Source organism: Neopelma chrysocephalum, unplaced genomic scaffold (genome assembly GCF_003984885.1).
Source record: "Neopelma chrysocephalum unplaced genomic scaffold, ASM398488v2 Primary Assembly neopelma1_69, whole genome shotgun sequence".
NCBI lineage: Eukaryota > Metazoa > Chordata > Aves > Passeriformes > Pipridae > Neopelma > Neopelma chrysocephalum.
Genome location: NW_020897729.1, coordinates 11,149,712 through 11,168,114, shown reverse-complemented (window position 1 = coordinate 11,168,114; position 18,403 = coordinate 11,149,712). Strand labels below are relative to the sequence as shown.

The window sequence follows — 18,403 nt, the reverse complement described above, 5'->3', positions numbered from 1 at the left end:
CTGGTGATGCACATGAAATGTGAATTTTCAATCTTTTGGTGCTCGTGCTCCATGGGCTACTTCAGTTCCTAAATATAAACTTAGTGGTCTGCTGACATAATGAGAGATGATGGAAACTTGCAGGCAGCTGGAGGAGGGGCTGGAGCTTGGATTGGGGAATGTTAGCACTGCTCACGGAAAGAAGGAGCAGTGTTTTCATCCCGGTGAAGTGCCTTTAATGCTGCTATAAAGACCTCTTTGGAGAGCTTTGAAAATCCAAAGAGGGAATAGTTTCCTGCAGTTTTAGGTAGGCTGCAGTTCAAACAGCCACTTTTCATGCTCCAAGTGCTGTTGAAATATATTTTTTATGAATTCCAGCTGCGGTAGGAAGAGTTGGAAGGGGGAGAGCCGGGGAATGCAGGGCTGGTGCTGGAGCAGAGTGTGACGAGGCAATGGCTCATTAGTGCTTTTCAACAGCCTCACAGTGGAAGAGGAAGCAGATGAATAGGATGGAAAACAGCACCCAAGTTCCCTTCAGGGAGGGGTTGGGATGAGGCTCTGTTTGAGTTTGACTTACTTACAGAAGGGCCTCACTTTGCTTCTGGAGGAAAAGCAGGAATCCACGTTCTCCTGTGGCCACAGGCTGGGAGACCTGGGAATATTCAGCCTGGAGAAGAGAAGGCTCCAGGGAGACTTTAAAGCCCCTTCTGGTGCCTAAAGGGGATCCAAGAAAGCTGGAGAGGGACTGACTGCAGGGCTAGGAGACCCTCCAGCCTTGGGTCTGAACAAACCCACAGGTCTGGCTTTGGCAGAGATTCTGCTCTGGGCTGAAGGGTGAGCTTTGCCATCCCAGAGGTCCATGAAGCTGTGCCTGAACTGGGATGAGAATTCCATAAAGCTTGATAAAATAAAAAATGCTGTAGTCTGGGATTCTTCTGGCCCTACAATTTTGCTGGCAGTGCCCTGAGTTCATGGTGGGCAGGACAAGGGCACACGTGGAGCCCACGCAGCCCTTGTGCTTCCCAGTGGGAGCGTGGCCGGAGCTGCCCTATGGCACAGTGACTGTGGGATGAGTCAGAGCCTGTCCTGTGCACACCAAAGTAGCTGCCTGATTTTCCCCAAACCACGCTGAAATGAAGGGAAAATGAAACCAATCCCTCCCTGAGCCGTTCTCTGTGTGCTGCAGAGATGTGGGGAAGGAGCAGCTCCTCTTGTCTGCCCAGGCAGGCAGTGAGGAGCAGGCTGGGTTTCTCACCTTGAAAACACGTGGGCTCTGTAGACATGCATTTATTTTTGGTAGGCACAGTCATTTTAGACCAGAGACTCACTGACACGGAACAGGTTCCACCCTGACTGCCAGGACCTGCTGTGCTGGGCTTCTGGGTCTCAGGTGCTGGTTGGGGTCTGCACATCCCCAGTGCCAAATCCCCAGCACAGGAAGGACATGGAACTGTTGGAGCAAGTCCAGAGAAGTGTCATCAAGTTGATTAGAGAAATGGAGCACCTCTGCTGTGAGGAAAGACTGGGAGAGTTGGGATTGTTCAGTCTGGAGAAGAGAAGTTTTGGGGTGACTTAATTGTGGCCTTGCAGTGCCTGAAGGGGCTACAGGAAAGATGGAGGGAGACTGTTTATAAGGCATGGAGTGACAGGACAAGGGAGAATGACTTCAAACTGCCAGAGGACAGGGTTAGATGGGATATTGGGAAGGAATTCTTGGCTGTGAGGGTGGGGAGGCCCTGGCACAGGTTTTGCCCAGAGAAGCTGTGGCTGCCCCAGCCCTGGAAGTGTCCAAGGCCAGGTTGGGCTTGGAGCAACCTGGGCTGGTGGAAGGTGTCCCTGCCCATGGCAGGGGGTGGCACTGGATGGGCTTTAAGGCCCCTTCCCACCCAAAGCATTCTGGGATTCTGTGAGGATTCTCTGATCTATCTGAGCTGTGCACATGAACCTCCCTAGAAAGTCTTAAGTATGGACAAATAGTCATCCTTTCCTTACATGTGTGTAAACCACTGAGCTTTTAGTTAGATGGGACCAAGATTGTCAGAAATTATCTTGGGGTTTTTTGTAGGTTTTGCAGGAAAAGTAGATAATTACACAGCTCTATCATGCATGCTTCTGATCTGATCTCCCTGGGAATCTGTTAGGAATTAGCTGGGCAGTTGATGGCTTCCAGAGTGGCTGCTTACTGCCTATTTGTTTTATTTTTCTCTGAAAACTTTACCAGTTGTTGCTATTTCCCACCAGAATCTGGAGCCTGTGCCCATGGATGCAAACTGGGTGGCTGAATTCCTGAAAGCCAGTTGTGGGCAGGCTCCGTGCTGGGTGTTTTGAGGCTGCACTGATGGGAATTCACCCAAGGAAGAGGAAGCAGCTTTGGTTCTGTTTCTTTGGTTCTTCATGTCCCTGTGCACGTTCTGTGCTGTGTCCCCTCGGTCTCTGTCACAGCAGAGTCCCACTGAAAGGTTACTGCAAGGTTAATGACTACGGTGAGATCCTTTCTGAGTCACAAAAATAACTAAAATTAAACACCAATGGTACTGAGATGGTTTTGGACTGAAGGTTTTTAAGTGAGTATCAGTCTTGCAGAGCCTCGATGCTTTCCGTTGGCTTTGCATGTTTTGCAATGTGCTTTATTTTCATTACCAGAGAACATTTTTACATAGTCATTTGAATATATTTTTCTCTATTCAGCAAGTTTTCAGCATAAGTTTTCATTTGTATTACCATTCTGCTTATTTAATTTCTTATTTCACCATGTTTTTCATTGAAATCTCTATTATTTAGTCTCTGTGGGTGTGGGTCTGATTCCCCAGACTTTCTACTCTCCTGGTGACTTTGGTGGGAATTCTCCCTAGAGAAAACTTGCAGAAACCATCTGTGTAATTAAATCCATCTACTCCCTCATGAAAAACTCCTGTCCCTGCTCAGTAAATACGAAAACTTCTGAAAACAGATTGAGTGAAAGAAGAAACAGCACTGGAAGGGACCACCCAAAGCACTAGAACCAAAATAAGCATCATCCCTCTCCTTTTCCTTTATCCCAGAACTTGTGTCCATATTCCCAGATGGAGGAAGAGGAAAAAATGCCACAGTTATTAATGATTGCCAGAGATCTCCTATAATACAAATTCAAAAATTGTCAGATGTTTGGGTAAACCTTCTCCTCAGCAGCCTGTGAGGAGGGCAGGGGCTCTGCTCTCTCTGCTGTCCAGCTACAGTGATCTGGGCTCAATCTGTCCTCCCAAAGTCACGTTCCTGCTCTGGGGGTGAGGTTGTTCCCCGTGCTCTGCCTCACATCTGCTTGGCAGCTGAAGCCAAAGTTTCCCCTTTTTCTGTGGAATTCCGAGCCCTTGGCTCCACGAGGCAGTGTCAGGATGGATGACAGGAAATGAAAGTTGGGTTCTTTGGCCTTGGAGGAGGGTGCAGGGCAATCCACTGCTGGGGGAGGCCCAGGGGGAGGAAGCAGAAGGGGCTTCAGGTGGTCTTGGTGTGTCCTGGGTGTGCGTGGCCACGACGTCCCGCTCGGAGAGGGGGGAGGATGCCACCGACCATCCCAGCTTGGGCCGGGGTCTGCTGGGCAGGGTTGGATGGCAGAGGGGCTGCAGGGCTTTGGTGACAAGGGGAGTTTCTCAGGGAAGCCTTAAAAACAGCTGAGAGGAAGTTTTGGCCAGAACAGAGTCACACAAACAAGGGGATTAACGGTGACCGGGGATTTATCTCGGCGGGTTCAGCACGGGATGGATGTTCTGTGGTTCATTCCCAGGGAACCCAGGGAAAACAAGGTTGGCTTTCCAGGCACAGAACTGAAACAGGTAATGAAGGATAATAAACTGCTGGTTGCCAGGGGTTTTGAGGAGCAGCTGAGCTGCTCTCACCACTTGCTGTGGTCACACACGACCTTCACTGAGCACGGCTGACCTCAACCCACCTTCCATTGATTTCATGGAAGCAAAGCACCCAAGGACTTGGTATCACAGGTGTGTTATGCAAAAATATGGTTCATTTGTTTTGGCATCCGTGGCAGGTGGGGTAGAAGGTGCTTCTATAAATAACTTCCATCATTTTTTGCAAGGGCTTAGCCAAGGCCAAGGAAATTTGAACTTTCTCTTCCAAAACTCTTTCTGAAGGCTGATAGTTTGGGGATGGATGTGACAGCTCCTGTATGAGGTGGGACTGGGGATCCGTGGGTCTGAGGTGGAAACAAACCACAGTGTGGACAAAGGTGAATTATTTTAGAATAGCTGGAGACACAAACCCTGTGTTTTTGCTTTCAGATTTAACAAATCAAGTGGAGACAACTGGGCTGCAGCTGCAGAAGGTGACGGCCGAGCTGGACCACTACAAGAAGCTGTTAATGTAAGGTTCCCATCCCTGGATCCTTCCCCACTGCACAGAAAGAGGCACCAAACCACTGCTTTCCACCAAGTGCTGCTTGTCACGATGATTTGAGAAGGTTTTGACCAGCAGAGGAAATATTTTTTCCTCATGTTATGATTTCTAAGCAGTGGTGTTTTTACAAGGAAATGTAGTAACAGGACAAGGGGGAATGGCTTCCCAGTGCCAGAGGGCAGGGTTAGATGGGATATTGGGAAGGAGTTCTTGGCTGGGAGGGTGGGGAGGCCCTGGCACAGGTTGCCCAGAGAAGCTGTGGCTGCCCCTGGATCCCTGGAAGTGTCCAAGGCCAGGTTGGAGCAACCTGGGCCAGTGGAAGGTGTCCCTGCCCATGGCAGGGGTGGGACAGGATGGGCTTTGAGGTCCCTTCCAACCCAAACCAGTCTGAGATTCAGGGATTTTACACTGTAGGTTTGGGATAGAAGGTTTTTATTGCCGTAAAACGAATCACAAAGTTTAGTATTTAATCAGTGGCTCTGATTTCTTTCTTTATCTGCCCCCCAAGTGTGAGTTTGCTGTGACTCTGCCCCACACCCCAGTATCCTGCCCCGCTGGAATTTCACTGTGCCATGCCTGTGTTTTAATGAAGAATGAGCAAAACATAAATTAATAGAGCAAAAAAAAAGACTGTCATCAAAAATAGACTGTCACCAACAATAGAATGTCTCCAACAATGGAATGTCATCTACAATAGAATGTCACCCACAACAGGCTGTCACCAGCTCCTTGTCAGAGCCAACTGCAGCAGGTGCCTGGAAAGAGAAGCTCACAGAGCTCCATCTTCAGCCCAGTCCCAGCTCAGAGATTTAGCTCAAGAGTAAGGAATTGGTTCTGCCAATGTCAAGACCAGCTGTCATCCCTCCTTTCCCGTGTTTTCCTGAAATTTAAACAGGGTTCAGGCTGTTCTGCTCTGCACTTTCTGGTTTCAGTTCCTGTATTCAGGGGTCTGACCACAGCCCAGTGGCAAATATTTGGAATGCTTAGCAACAACGTATTTTAGTGATAATGTAAGGATTGAGCGTGGAAAAAAGATGTCATGGACATGGTTAAATAACCAGGGAGGGCTTTCCAAATGTAATATTAAAATTTCAATGCAATATGGGCACAATTTCATAGAATAACATATTCTATATCTGTTTAAATGTAAATATGAAGCTTAACCATGGTTATTAATTGGTGAAATGATGACATAATGACACAAAACCTGCAAAGTTTCCAGCCCTTTCACCTACAAGATTGCTATTTGTTCAATTTTATTAATTTTTTTCTCAAAACTTTCATCATTGTTTGCAACATTTGTGATCCTGCTCAGGCTGAGATGACAATGGAAGTGGAACTTCCAATTATGACAAATCTCACCTGGAGCTGAAAGAACTTTCTGTTTGTGGCCTTTTGACTGAAATAGAAAATGCAAGTTGGGTAATACACCCAGAAGTGATGTCCAGGTTGTGCAGGAGCACAGGCTCATTTCTTTGGATAACATGCTTTTTGGAATGTTTTTTAGGATGAAATCAACAGAACTTGAAGTCTGTCAGAATGAACTGAAAAAGATGAAATATGAAAACGGAATTTCTGAGTCAAGGTAAATGCTGAAATGATATTTCATAATATCTATTTCTGAGCAGGAGAGCAAAAATGGTATGATTTTAAAGCAATTTTATGCAATATTTTTTCTATTTTTCCGTGAAGTCATTAAATTTAACTTTGTAACAAATACATACTTTTTTTTTGTCTAATATTTAATTTTCTATTTCTGTCTGTAACCAAGAATACAGTCACTCCAATGCTGATACTTTCTTACTTCATCTGCAGGCTCACCAAAGAGCTCAAGGAAAAGGAGGAATCCCTTCTAATCTGCCAACAAGTCTGCAAACATTTACAGGAGGAAGTGGCTGAGAAGGAGAGGAAAGAAGAAGACCTGAAAAGAAGAACTGGGCGATCAGAGAGTGAACTGGAGACCCTGAAAACTCTGCTGAGCCAAACAGAGGAGGAGGTGGTGATGCTGAAACAGGAGAGGTAATGGGAGCTGGGCTGAAGTGACCCTGAAAGTTCCTGACAGTTTGGAATTCATCTGATTGGTTTTTTAATTATTGAAAGAGAAACAAAACTTTAATGGAAAAAAAAAAGAGAAAAATAAAAATGCTATTAAAAAAATAGGAGGAGAAAAGCCCTGCTTGGCTCTCCAGGGCTTCAGCTCGAGCTTAATCAAAGCCCTGAACACCCCTCTGGGGCAGCTGTTCCAGCTGTGCCAGAGGCACAGGGAATATTCCTTACATTTATCTCTAAATACAAAACCCTCTTGGTGCCTCTTGGCGTTTTTAAATGGTCACAACGAGCCCGTGGTTGTCAGGAATGAAACTGGGTATGTAGATTATGGTCAAGGTAATTAAAAAGTATGGGTTTGGGTTGGTAAGTCTAAAAGCAAAGGCACTCAAAGGAGATGCCATTCTGGGGAAAACAATCCTCAGAAGCTCAGTGCTTTATTTTCCACATCTGACAAGTAATTCCAGGGAAAAAGGCAACTTTGTTCATAGCTGAGAACCTTCAAAATCAGGCTGAACTGGTGGGAAGTTGCCCTTACACTTCACCAAGTACCAGATCGTATCCAAGAGCCTGGAGTATTGGAATAGTTATGGCATTTTATGGTGTACAAGTTGCTAATAACATAAATTACGAGAATTTAAGCTCTTCAGGAGTTTTGCTTTACAAGGCATCACATAACAAACAGTAACTTAACAACAGAAAGCACTCAGTGGTTTTAATTCCAAACACCCCACAATTTTTTAATCAATGATGGCAGTTGTTCCCAGTTCACTAAGTGCTATTTCTGGTTTGAATAGTGTAAGGTTTTCTGTGTTCATCAAAATTTGACTTGAGAAATGTTGAAGAAATATTAAGATCTGGTTTGAGGTGGAAGGAAGATGAGCTGCAGCATCTTCTGTGAAACACAGAATTCATGGAGCCACTGTGGGAATGCTGAGGAGTGATCCCGCTGTGCCTCCAGTCAGGATTCCTGGGGGTTATTGCACAGAGTGCTGGACAGAAGGGAGAGGAATTGCACCCCTGTGGGTGGAGCTCATCCTCACATCCAGTTGTTGTGGTTTCCAGGGAGCTGATGGTGGTTTCCCACCAGACCAGGACGGAGCAGCTGCAGGAAGCGCTGAGGCAGAAGATGAGGAGTGAGGAGACCTGGAGGGAGAAGGTAACCCTGGATGGGCCCCTGGCACCCTCTGCCTCCGGCTTTATTTGGGGTTTTTTCACTTGCCACAGTGAGGCAGGGACTGATCTCCTCAAGTGCCAGGTGTCCTGAAATCGTGGAATCATGGAATCATGGAATGCTCTGGGTTGGAAGAGACTCAGCCAAAAATCAGTTGATTTCTGTCAGGAACACTCGAGTCTTTGTTGCCCATAAACTCTGGGTTTGCTGGTTCCTCAGACCCATAAATTTACGGGAAGTTTGTTTTGGGGAACCTCCTATTTCCAAAACCACATTTAATGTATTTTGAAGTTCATAGAATCATAAAACCATGGACTGGTTTGGGTTGGAGGGACCTTAAAGCCCATCCAGCCCCACCCCCTGCCATGGGCAGGGACACTTTCCACTATCCCAGGTTGCTCCAAGCCCCGTCCAACCTGGCCTTGGACACTTCCAGGGATCCAGGGGCAACCACAGCTGGTCAACAATATCCTTTGTACAAGGAGTTTTCCTGCCAGTCTCCTCCAGTGGGATTTGGGAAGCTGTTTACCATAAACAGCTGCCACTGTGTGAGCTGTGTTCTCATCTGCAGCTTCTGCCACGAGCACCAAAAAACCCCAAACCGAACACAGGAAATTAAAAAATATATATATTTATATGTGAAGGAAAATTTAAAAGCAGAGTTGAACAATAATTCTGACTTGTCTGGTTTAATCCTGACATAATTGGTGACTGAAGTGACTGTATTTTTTGCTTCAGTGGGTGATGAGTGTCTGAAGGCTTTACTGAGTCTCTGGAAGATCTGGGGACTGGTAGCAATTAAGATCAGTTCCATCCCTTTGGAAACATCTTCACCTCCGTGTCACAGGGTGTAATTTGGGAAGGAGATCACACTGGCTCCATAATCACAGAGTGTTGTTCAGCCTGACATGGGAACCAGATAAAGATTGGTGGGAGGGAGAGAGGGAGCAATTACAGCTTTGGGATCATTAAAATGCAGCACAGGGAAGGGCTCCAAAAATGTGCTCAGCAACCAAAAAATCAACAACGTGATAAAGGGACAGTGTTTGGTTTGGGTCACTGTGCCATTGGGAGCAGCAAGTGGGCAAGATTTCTGTTTAAAATACAGATAAACCAGGAATTGTTTTCATTTATTGTTATTATCATTAGTATAGTAATAACACTAATATATTATATCATTAAAATAATAACAATAACAAGAAGAAGGAGGAGAAGGAGAAGAAGAGGAAGAGTCTGCTTTGAGGATCTTAAAAATATACCAATTTTAAGCTAAACCTTAGTGGGGAATTTGCACCTATTCCACCCCATAATTGCCTCTATATTTATTTTAAAAAATAATGAAAATATTTCCCGTTTATCTTTTCCCTCCAGAGAAAACAGTTAGGGAGATTTGTTATACTTTTGCTCATAATTAGTATGTGAAATTAAGATAATTGTAATTAAGCTCATTCTGGGCTTTTCTTCTTTTAATAATTTGAAGTAATTGGGTTGGAGTTGTGCACTTAACGTGCCTCTCAGCCTGGTGCAATTAAATCCATTAGAACCCAGCCTGCACAAATAGAACATTAACATCCTGGGTCAGGAAAAGTATTTTCCTAAGTACAGCCTTCAGTATTTCCTCCAGAAGCCAGGCTCTTCTATTCAGGAAATGATGGCTGAACTTTCAGGTTTGAGTTTCTGATGTTAATTATTTGAGATGCTTTCAGGGCTGGGATGTTTTACCCAGAATTTGGAACTCGTTCACTTTGGCTTCTTCATTTTTTGAGCCTCGACTGGGCAGTGACCCATTGGCACAGCACAGGTGTCTGAGAGGCTCTGGGGAGGTTCCTCTGATGCTCCTTTCCCTGGATTTCTGGTATTTCCAAGCTTTAAAGTCCCTCCTGACCCACCCCATTCCGTGACTTTGTGGCTGTGTCATTTTGCTGCCTTTGGAACTGGTGCCGGCAGAGTTTCACCTCCAGAGCAAACCCTTCCAGCAGGATCATCTGGTTCAGGACCCAGCCAAGGGCTTTGTAATTCAGTGTGTTCATAGTGATTCAGTGTGAAGTCCAGCTGCCTAAATTTAGGGATCCAGAGCCTCTGGAGACTCCTGGGCTGTGAGCTCAGTGAGCTCTGGAGCAGGAGCCGTCCGGCGGCAGCGGGAGCATTCCCTGGCCAGGCTCCAGTGGGTCGGAAGTGTTTGTTCAGTGCCCAGAATCTCAGGCTGCCAAATTCCCCATCACTTCCCTCAAGGCCCTGTTGGAAAGGGAATATGTTTGAAGTTGGGCTGCTCCCTGTGACTGAAACCCTGTCGTTCCCCAGCTGGAAAAGGATCTGGCCAAAGGAGAGGCTCGGCAGAAAGAGGCAATTCTGAAGGTCAAGGAGGAGGCCAGGGTGGAGCTGGACCTGGAGAGGCAGAAACAGCAGGAGCTGATCACAAAGTACCAGCGAGACCATGAGGAGCTGCAGAAGAAGGTGTGGAATGCTCAGGAGAAAACTCCCGTGGCAGCAGATCAGATAAAACCGTTGAAAACCGGAATGGGAAGGAATAAAACCCCCCTTTATGTGTCATCCTCTGTCTAGATGATACAGTATTTTTCCCCTTAATATATGACCTATATTTTTTTTTTTTTTAATGGAACAGGCAAAAAATAACTATTCCAGTTCAAGTGAAATGGTGTGGAAGTTCTTTATTGTCGTATTTTCTCTACCCATCTGTGTCCCTGGATTTCAGTTTTCAATCTTGACATCATCATTTTGCAAAACCTTGGGACTGTTTCAGACTATGATGAGCTCCCACAAACCCGTCCACGTGGTTTTTCCCTTCCCAAAGGGCCAGTTCCCACCTTCTGGGCTCTGCTGGAGGTGGCACCACATGGGGTTGGCCATTCCCAGCTCCCCAGAGCTCCAGATTTTTAGTTTTATGTAGAAATTCAACAATTTTATCTATAACCTTTTCAAAGGATTTGATACAATTCTTGAGAAATCTGAGGAAAAAGGAATTTGATGAAATTACACCATTATTTAAAAGTTGTGGCGTTGCATGATGCTTTAGAGATGAAAAGAACACTTTGCCTTTGTTCACTTGACAAATATTTGGTTGTGATTTTAAGACCCTGAAGAAACACTGACTTGAAATTTTCCCATTTTTACCTCAATTTCTCTGTTTGGTCTTGAACATACTAATTAATCTCTCTGTTCCCAGTGTTGATTAATTACAGCTCTCTGACACCCTCTGAGGGCATTCTGTAAATTCAAAGCAATTTTTTTCTCTCTGAGAACACGTGTTTGAATTTGTTGGTTTTTTGCTCAAGTCAACATTTGTCTGATGTTAATTCTCTCTGTACAAAAATACTGACTGTAGGTGAATGCAGTTTTTGTCTGATCTCGTGCAGATACCAGGTTTAATATCCAGTGCCACCAAGAGCTTAAGGATGGAGACAGAAATCCTCGAGAAGAAACTCCAGGATGCCCAGATGAAACTTGCAGAGAAAGATGGAGACAAGGAGAAAGAAATTCAGAGCCTTAAAAGACTGATCAGTGAACTTGAATTTCAGCTGACGATGGAAAAGAACAACAATGAATCATTTCTGGATAAACTGAGGAAAGAAATGAAGCACAAGTCAGATGAACTGGAAAAATTAACCCAGGAGAGGACACAGCTGATTCACAGCTTGAGTCAAGTCCAGGAGGAGGTAGGAACATGACCCAGGAAATGCCTGGCTATTTTTACTTGGAGACATGTGATTTCTAACATCATTCAAAGTGTCTGTATTTCAGACCAGAAAACCCATTGAAGTGCAAAGATTCCTAGAGCAAGACCTTGATAATTTCATAAATACAGTAGATTACTAAATACAGGAAGTTTTAATTCAGCAAACACTTAAACTGGGGGTTTATTGTGTTTTATTGAACAATATTTATATTTTTCAAGTCCTGCAGGACATTTCTTTCTCAGCCTGTAGCCTCAGTTATGCTACACAAACATGAGTGAACAACAAAGAATTCCTCATGTTTTTGGAGTGGAAGTCATGGACATTTCTCACTTCCCACTCTTTGAACTGTGTCCCACCTCCCCCCAGCCCAGCCACGTTCCCTGACACAGGAATGCATGGAAATGACCCCACTGCAAAGGGGAGCTGGAGTGATGGATATTCTGACCTCAAGCATTTGCTGAATGCTTGGAATAGGATGGGAAGGGAGGAGAGAGCTGTGCTGCTCCATGAGAAATGTGCAGTCAGGGACTGCAGATAAGATTAGGCTGGAATGTCCAAAGCAATTCAGTGGCAGAAAAAAATTGGGAAACAGCGAAAATTAAACTCTTCAAAATGAATTAGGGCCGGGGTTGGTATTTATGTCTTCCTTGGAAAAGGTTCAGGAACAGTGTGGGTGAATTGGAGGGATGTTGGCAATGGGTCTGTCAGTCCTGCCCTGCCCTGGGATGGGGACATGGATCAGGGGTGGCCTTGGCAGAGCGGTTGGACTCGGTGGCCTTTCCAGCCCGAGGGATTCCATGATTCCACACAGCTCGGAGGGTTATGTAGGAAGGGGTCAGAAGGAGGTGGTGCAGTGGCACTGAACCTTCCCAGGAGCAGCATTCCCAGCTCCCAGCCGGGCAGCAGAGCAGGGATGGCTCCTGAGCACTTCCCTCAGGTTTCCCAGCGACTCCCGAGGGAGCGGCTGGGCTGGAAGCGCTGCCGTGTCCCAGGAGTGCCCCGGGAGTGCCCCGGGAGGGCAGGAGGGGATCGGGACACATTCCACGTGCCCCGAGCCCGTGCCAAGCGTGTGTTTGTGTTGCAGAATTCCCTGCTCCAGGAGACGGTGCGGCGGGAGTGCGAGGAGCGCTGCGGGCTCACGGCCGCGCTCAGCAGGGCCCGCGAGCAGGTGCTGGAGCTGCGGAGGCTCAGCGGGACCTTCCCGGGGCCGCCCTGGCCCCGCTCCCGGCCCGGCCCCGCTCCCACCAGGGACCTGCGGCTCTCCGGAGCCCTGGGAATGCCCAGAGCCGCCAAGGGAGCCGCCGCCGGCCGGCACAGCCCGGGATTGGGATCGGGATTGGGATCGGCGGGGCCCAGCCCTCCCCACGCCCCCCGGGGAAGGGCGGCCTCGCTCCCCGAGCCCAGGAGCAGGAGCATTCCCGGGATAACCCGCCGGCCCAGCCAGCTATGACACCTCCACAGCCTGGGAAACCATCCAGGCCTTCAAAGGACCCTTGGCTTGTGGACACCGGGGGCAAATCTTTGCCAGTGCAATCCATCCATTTCTACCACTTGAAATTCAGTTAAATTTTTATTTATTTCTGTTGCAATAATGTTGGTTTGTCCACGGGTTTATTAATCGTGTAATGAAATGCTGTTTATGTTTCAAGAGTAGAAAAGTAGCAGAAGAGTCTCTCCCAGAGGGGCACATCTTCAGAGGTGGAATTAAAACCATGGAATCCCAGAAGGTCTGGGTTGGAAGGGACCTTAAAGCTCATCCAGTTCCAACTCCCTGCCAATGGGCAGGGAATGATGGCCAATCCTCATAGGATCCAGGTTGGATGGGGGTTGGAGCAACCTGGGCTAGTGGAAGGTGTCCTTGCCCATGGCAAGGGGTGGAATGAGATGAGTTTTAAGCTCCTTCCAGCCCAAGCCAGTCTGTGATTCCATGATTTAAAATCCAGGCTCTCTTCCACCAGCTCCCTGTTTCTGTCCTGTGGCAGCAGCCGTAGTAAAGTCTGTGTGGCCAGAGAGGAACAGCACAGAAAGTGAGGAGAGAGACACAGGACAACGTTTGGAACATGAGGGAAGGTCTGAACCCTGGATCCAAACCAAGTGGAGAACAAATATTTCCCTTCTCCCCCTCCCTCCCAGGAATCCAGAGCTCCTGCTGCTCAGCAATGAGCAAAATACGGAAATGTCAGGAAAGCTCTTGGACTGGCCTGTGAAACCAGCTCCAGGAATGTCTCCAGGGCAGGGAGAGTTTCCAGGCTGGTTTTGTCCCGGGGTTAAAGGCAGCAGTACAAAGTGCCCCAAGCACGTGGACACCTCATCACAGCACTGGATTTTTAGGAAATGGAGCTTCCTGCAGGGAATATTTCTCACAGGAGTGGTGTCAGAGACCTTGCACTCCAGGACTCCTGGCACCAGGGAGCACTAAACAAATCTCCAGGCTTGGAACAGATCTGCCCCCGGGGCCATGGCAGCATTCCAGCCCTTCCCTTGGAGAAAACATCCCATGGCTCCAGGGTGTCGTGTCCTTCCCTGATGGAAAGGCTCCTCTTTGCCCCTGTCAGAGCTGGTGCTGTTGCCTGATGTGGAACAGGAGTTCCTCCAGCCCTAAACCTTTCCCTGAAGGGTTAATCCCACCGTGCCAGGGCTGGTTCCTCTGGGCAGGGTCAGTGGTGCTGGTTTGGGGCTCCCTGTGGCACCAAACCTCACCTATGGCTTGGCCAAACCTTTGGGGCCAAACTTGCCCCTAGTAAAGCTCCCAGGAGGGTGGAGCCGGGTGGGATCAGTCTCTTCTCCCAGATAACAAGTGCCAGGACAAGAGGGAGCAGTGGGATTTCAAGCAGTCAGTCAGAGCCTCATGGTGGGGCAATTTTCCACTGAAAGTTGCCCAGAATTTAATGTTCTCCACAGAAAGAGTCCAGCCCATGGCTGGTCCTGCTGCTCCTTCAGTAGGAAATTAGATTATCACTTACCATAGATGTGCTTCCCATGTGTGTCCAGCTTTCATTCCCACTGGGAAATCACAAACCAAAGTGCTGATGTGCCTCGTGGACTAAAGATGACGAAGAGCCCTTGCTCTGAGGTGTTGTAGGATCTGGGATCCAGCCTGTGCCTTGCAGGTGGAGTTTTTCCACAAAGGAAGAAATTAGACTGCAGGAAAAAAAGCATCTTAATTTTCCTCAGCAGCATCAAAAGTGCATGAAATAGAAACTGGAGCCAGTTGATGCCACATATCATTAAAATATATTAACCAGAATAAAAGACAGACTGACTTCCTTTGCACTGTGTGTTTTTAATACTGAAAAAAAGAGCAGAAGGATGAAATTGGGAAAATTTCTGAGACGCTCCCTTTAATTTTATTTTTTTTTTAATGGGGGCTTATTTACATGATGGAAATCCAATGTTGGATTTCATCTTTGCTGGTTACAGGTGGTTCAGTGTGTCCTGCTGGAGGAAGAATAAACTCCAAAAGCAGCTGCAACAGGGAGAAAACTATAAATTAATAGGCTGAGCACTAATGTGGGGCTTTCATCCTCCCAGCAGAGCACAAATGAATTGGGATGGGATAATGAAAACGGCCCTGCCAGAGATTAATATTGGAGAGATTTTGACACCAGAAATAAAATTTGTGTGGTGGAAAAAGGAGCATCTGGCATTGCCCTGTGAGCTGCTCCCAGCTCACGATAAGCTCTGAGCACATTTTTATATCTTCTAAAAATCAGTTGATTTCCAGCTGTCAGAACAATGAGTCCTTTTTGCCTCTAAAACCTGGGCTTGCTGCTTCCTCCAACCCAGAAATTTACAGGGAACAGTTTCTTTTGGGGATCCTCCTATTCCCAAAACACATTTAATGTATTTTGAAGTTCATAGAACTGCAGAGTCACGGACTGGTTTGGGTTGGAGGGACCTTAAAGCTCATCTCATTCCACAGGCAGGGGCACCTTCCCCTATCCCAGACTGGTCCAAGCCCCATCCAGCCTGCTCTTGGACACTTCCAGGGATCCAGGGGCAGCCACAGCTTCTCTGGGCAACCTGTGCCAGGGCCTCACCTCCCTCACAGCCAGGAATTCCTTCCCAGTATCCCACCTGACCCTGCCCTCTGGCAGTGGGAACCCATTCCCTGTGTCCTGTCCCTCCAGGCCCCGTAACCCGTGCGCTGCTCTCCCTTTACTCCCCTTTTCCCATGCCCATGGATGAGCAGCTTTTCCTTGGCAGAAGGTGGGGTGAGGCCCCCCCCAGGCTGTGTTTGGGTTCCAGGGATGGAGCTGCAGGGGGAGATGTCTGAGGAACCTCCCCGGGAACCGGCGCTGACCCCGCTCCTGGACGTGTTCCCGTGAGTCACTTTTGTGGGAATCCATCCCAGCCTCTTCCCTCCATCCCTCCAGCTGCTTCCTGAGCACGGGCAGTGCTGCACGAGCCGCAGTGTTTGTTTGGAGTTACCAGGAGCGAGGAGTCACTTCAATCACCGGCAAGTTCCCAACAAAGACCCACGTGTGCCTTTGGGGGAAAAGGACCCAGAAAAGGCTCCTCGGGAACAGCTGAGACTGTCCGGGAAGGGCCAGACAGGGGCAACCAAGTAGCAGCTTTGCCTCAGAAGTTGTTGCCAACTTCCTTCTGTTTGCTGATGTCTTTTTGGGGGGTTGTTTTTGTAGATTCCTTCTAAATATAACACCAGCACCTCCCCGGAGGGGGTTGGAAGCTGTAACTGGAGCTGAACGAGGCATTAATTCATCTGCTCCAAGCTGCACTGGGGGAGAACTTGGATTTCTGATCCCTGGATAAAAGTTGGCTCTCAAGACCAGGATTTTCTATGAATTAATATTCAGAGACATTCAGAGAAATCCTTTCCTCTGGCTCCCTTTGGGCAGGGATGTTACAAACCTGCTGGAGCCATGTCCAGGGAAAGAGTCCATGGGGAGGAGTGACAGGTGTGCCCGACCCAGGGAAAACAATTCCTGGACCTTAAACCCCGAGATCACCATAACCCCGAGAGCGTGAGCAGGACACAGAGAAACTGTGGCTGCCCCATCCCTGGAAGTGTCCAAGGCCAGGTTGGATGGGGCTTGGAGCATCCTGGGCGAGTGGAAGGTGTCCCTGCCCATGGCAGGAGGTGGGACTGGATGATCTTTAACTCTTCCAACACAAACCAGTCTGGGATTCAAGGATTCTGTGGCACAGGACAGGGGTTGGCACCTCTCACCCAAAGCCCAGGGTCTGTTTTGGGGATTTTGTTTAAAGTAACACATCTTGGTCTTGTAATCAGCAAACTCCTGGGTTTTATCCTGTGCCCAGTGCTGCTCCCAGGGGAGGCTCAGCACCCGTGGGCAGGGTTCAACTGGAGGCACTTGGATGTGCTTTGGGGGGCTGTTATCCCAGGAACCCCCCAGCACAGCTGCTTAACATCTCTTACCTGGGGTGCTGAAGGGTTGGCTGGGGACACCTTCCCATGGAGCTGGCCTGTCCCAAGGTCACTGTCACCAGCTCTTGTCCTTGGCTGCTGAGGGGAAGGGTGTCAGTGCTGCCTTTGTGTTCCCAGGCTGTTATCCCCGTGTTGGCTTCGCTGTTGCCAAGGGAACCCACGAGGAGTCCTAAAACAAAAACAGCCGCGAGCCATCCCATTAACACGGGCAGACAGATCTCCCCAAACCAGAACCAGATGTCAGAGATAACATCTCTGTTTGTTGCTTGCGGTTTCCTTGATGGCAAACGACTACTGTGCTCTCATCCCGCGTGTCCTGCTCGTCCAGAACATCGTGTGGATACAAACACCGGGCGCTGGGAATGCTGGCCCGGGGCCCGGAGCAGGAGGGAGGGAGGGAGGGAGGGAGGATGTTCCCGGTGCAGAGAGGGGGTGATTTATTCCCGCGAAAGGAGCGGCAGCGACAGCCCCAGCCCTCCCTCTCCACGATGTGTCACCAGAGCAGGTGTCTCCTCAGCACGAGGGGGAATTCTGAGCCATCTCCAGCTGACTGGAGATGCTGAGGGTGTTTGTTTTTCGGAGATGTCGTGGCACAGAAAAGCCTGTAGCTTCTGAACAAAGCCTCGGCTTCCCAGCCCCCAAATCACTCCAACCCGGGTGGCAGCTCCTGGTCACCCCACACCAGTCCCCAGGCAGGAAGGTATTTTGGGAAGATGCAGCAATCAGTGGATGGGTGTGTTTGAACCGGTGAGAGCCCTGCAGTGGATTCACGTGGTTGAGATCCTTTTGCCGTTGATTTCCCCTCTTGGCTCCTTTCTCAGCACAGGGCACTCACCAGGAGCTGCCCAGGACCTGCAACTGCCTCAGTGGGATCTAAACCGCTGCTCCACTCACCTGGAGTTCACTGGGGCACAGAAACCCTTCCCCAGCAGGGTGGGTAAGGCCCCTGGAGACTCAGTTATCATCCTTCCCACGGCTCTCAGAGCTCTGGGGGAACAGCAGGACCAGGCCAACAGCTCTGGTCAATCCCTGGAGTATTTCCCGGGGCTCTCTCTGCAGTAGCTGCTGGGAAATGATTTCCTTGACAGAAATCACAGCCCTTGGGAGCTGTTCCACGGGGCTGGTGGAGGGAGGAGGGGCAGGTCCTGTCCACACACCTTCCACTATCCCAGGTTGCTCCAAGCCCAGTCCAACCTGGCCTTGGACACTTCCTGGGATGAGGCAGCCACAGCTTCCCTGGGAAACTTGTGCCAGGCCCTCAGGGGAGCTCAGCTGTGCTGAGTGACCCCACTGTAACCCTCCTTGGGGGTAATTCAGGCTGACCCCCTCGGCTGGCACAGCCCAGCACAGGGAGTGTTCCATGGGCTGTCACTGCTCAGCTCTGGGGTATCTCACGTGGCTGGTGGGTGACATCACCCCTCGAGGCTTCCCATCCATCCCCACAGCTGGAATTCGGGTGCCAGCTGAGTGTCTGACCCCCTGCATGGGGCAGGACCCCGTCCCCTCCCTGCCAGCTCTCCTGGGGGTTGCTGTGCTGGGCTCCAGCAGAGCCCGGGAATGCTCAGCTGGGAATGCTCAGCTGGGAATGCTCAGCTGGGCTCTGCAACACTTCCACCTACAGAACGAACCCAGAACCGCAGCGGGAGCAGCGGCAGCATTCCCAGGAGTGAGGGGTGCCCAGCATTCCCGGGAATGGGTGTGCACAGCATTCCC

At 48.8% G+C, this 18,403-nt stretch overlaps 1 protein-coding gene and 1 long non-coding RNA gene across 4 annotated transcripts in view; one reads left to right on the top strand and one right to left on the bottom strand.

The window, feature by feature from the left end:
• The window catches only part of LEKR1 (leucine, glutamate and lysine rich 1), a 31,119-nt gene extending 18,275 nt beyond the window's left edge, over positions 1-12,844 (top strand). Inside the window, exons 6-12 of the mRNA XM_027685937.1 lie at positions 4,251-4,332; positions 5,873-5,950; positions 6,181-6,384; positions 7,477-7,570; positions 9,887-10,039; positions 10,960-11,259; positions 12,365-12,844. Coding sequence (XP_027541738.1) covers positions 4,251-4,332; positions 5,873-5,950; positions 6,181-6,384; positions 7,477-7,570; positions 9,887-10,039; positions 10,960-11,259; positions 12,365-12,730 — 1,277 coding nt within the window. The 3' untranslated portion in view covers positions 12,731-12,844. The remainder of the gene's footprint in view (positions 1-4,250; positions 4,333-5,872; positions 5,951-6,180; positions 6,385-7,476; positions 7,571-9,886; positions 10,040-10,959; positions 11,260-12,364) is intronic.
• LOC113968938 overlaps positions 12,838-18,403 on the bottom strand; it is a 7,221-nt gene continuing 1,655 nt past the window's right edge. Inside the window, exons 3-5 of one of the 3 annotated variants that reach the window (XR_003534683.1) lie at positions 16,682-16,859; positions 14,244-14,421; positions 12,838-13,277 (exon numbers count right to left, since the gene is read on the bottom strand). This is a non-coding gene — a long non-coding RNA (uncharacterized LOC113968938). Of the gene's footprint in view, positions 13,278-14,243; positions 14,422-16,681; positions 17,052-18,403 lie in introns of those variants that run through there. The other 2 variants (XR_003534681.1, XR_003534682.1) reach the window with 2 other exon arrangements.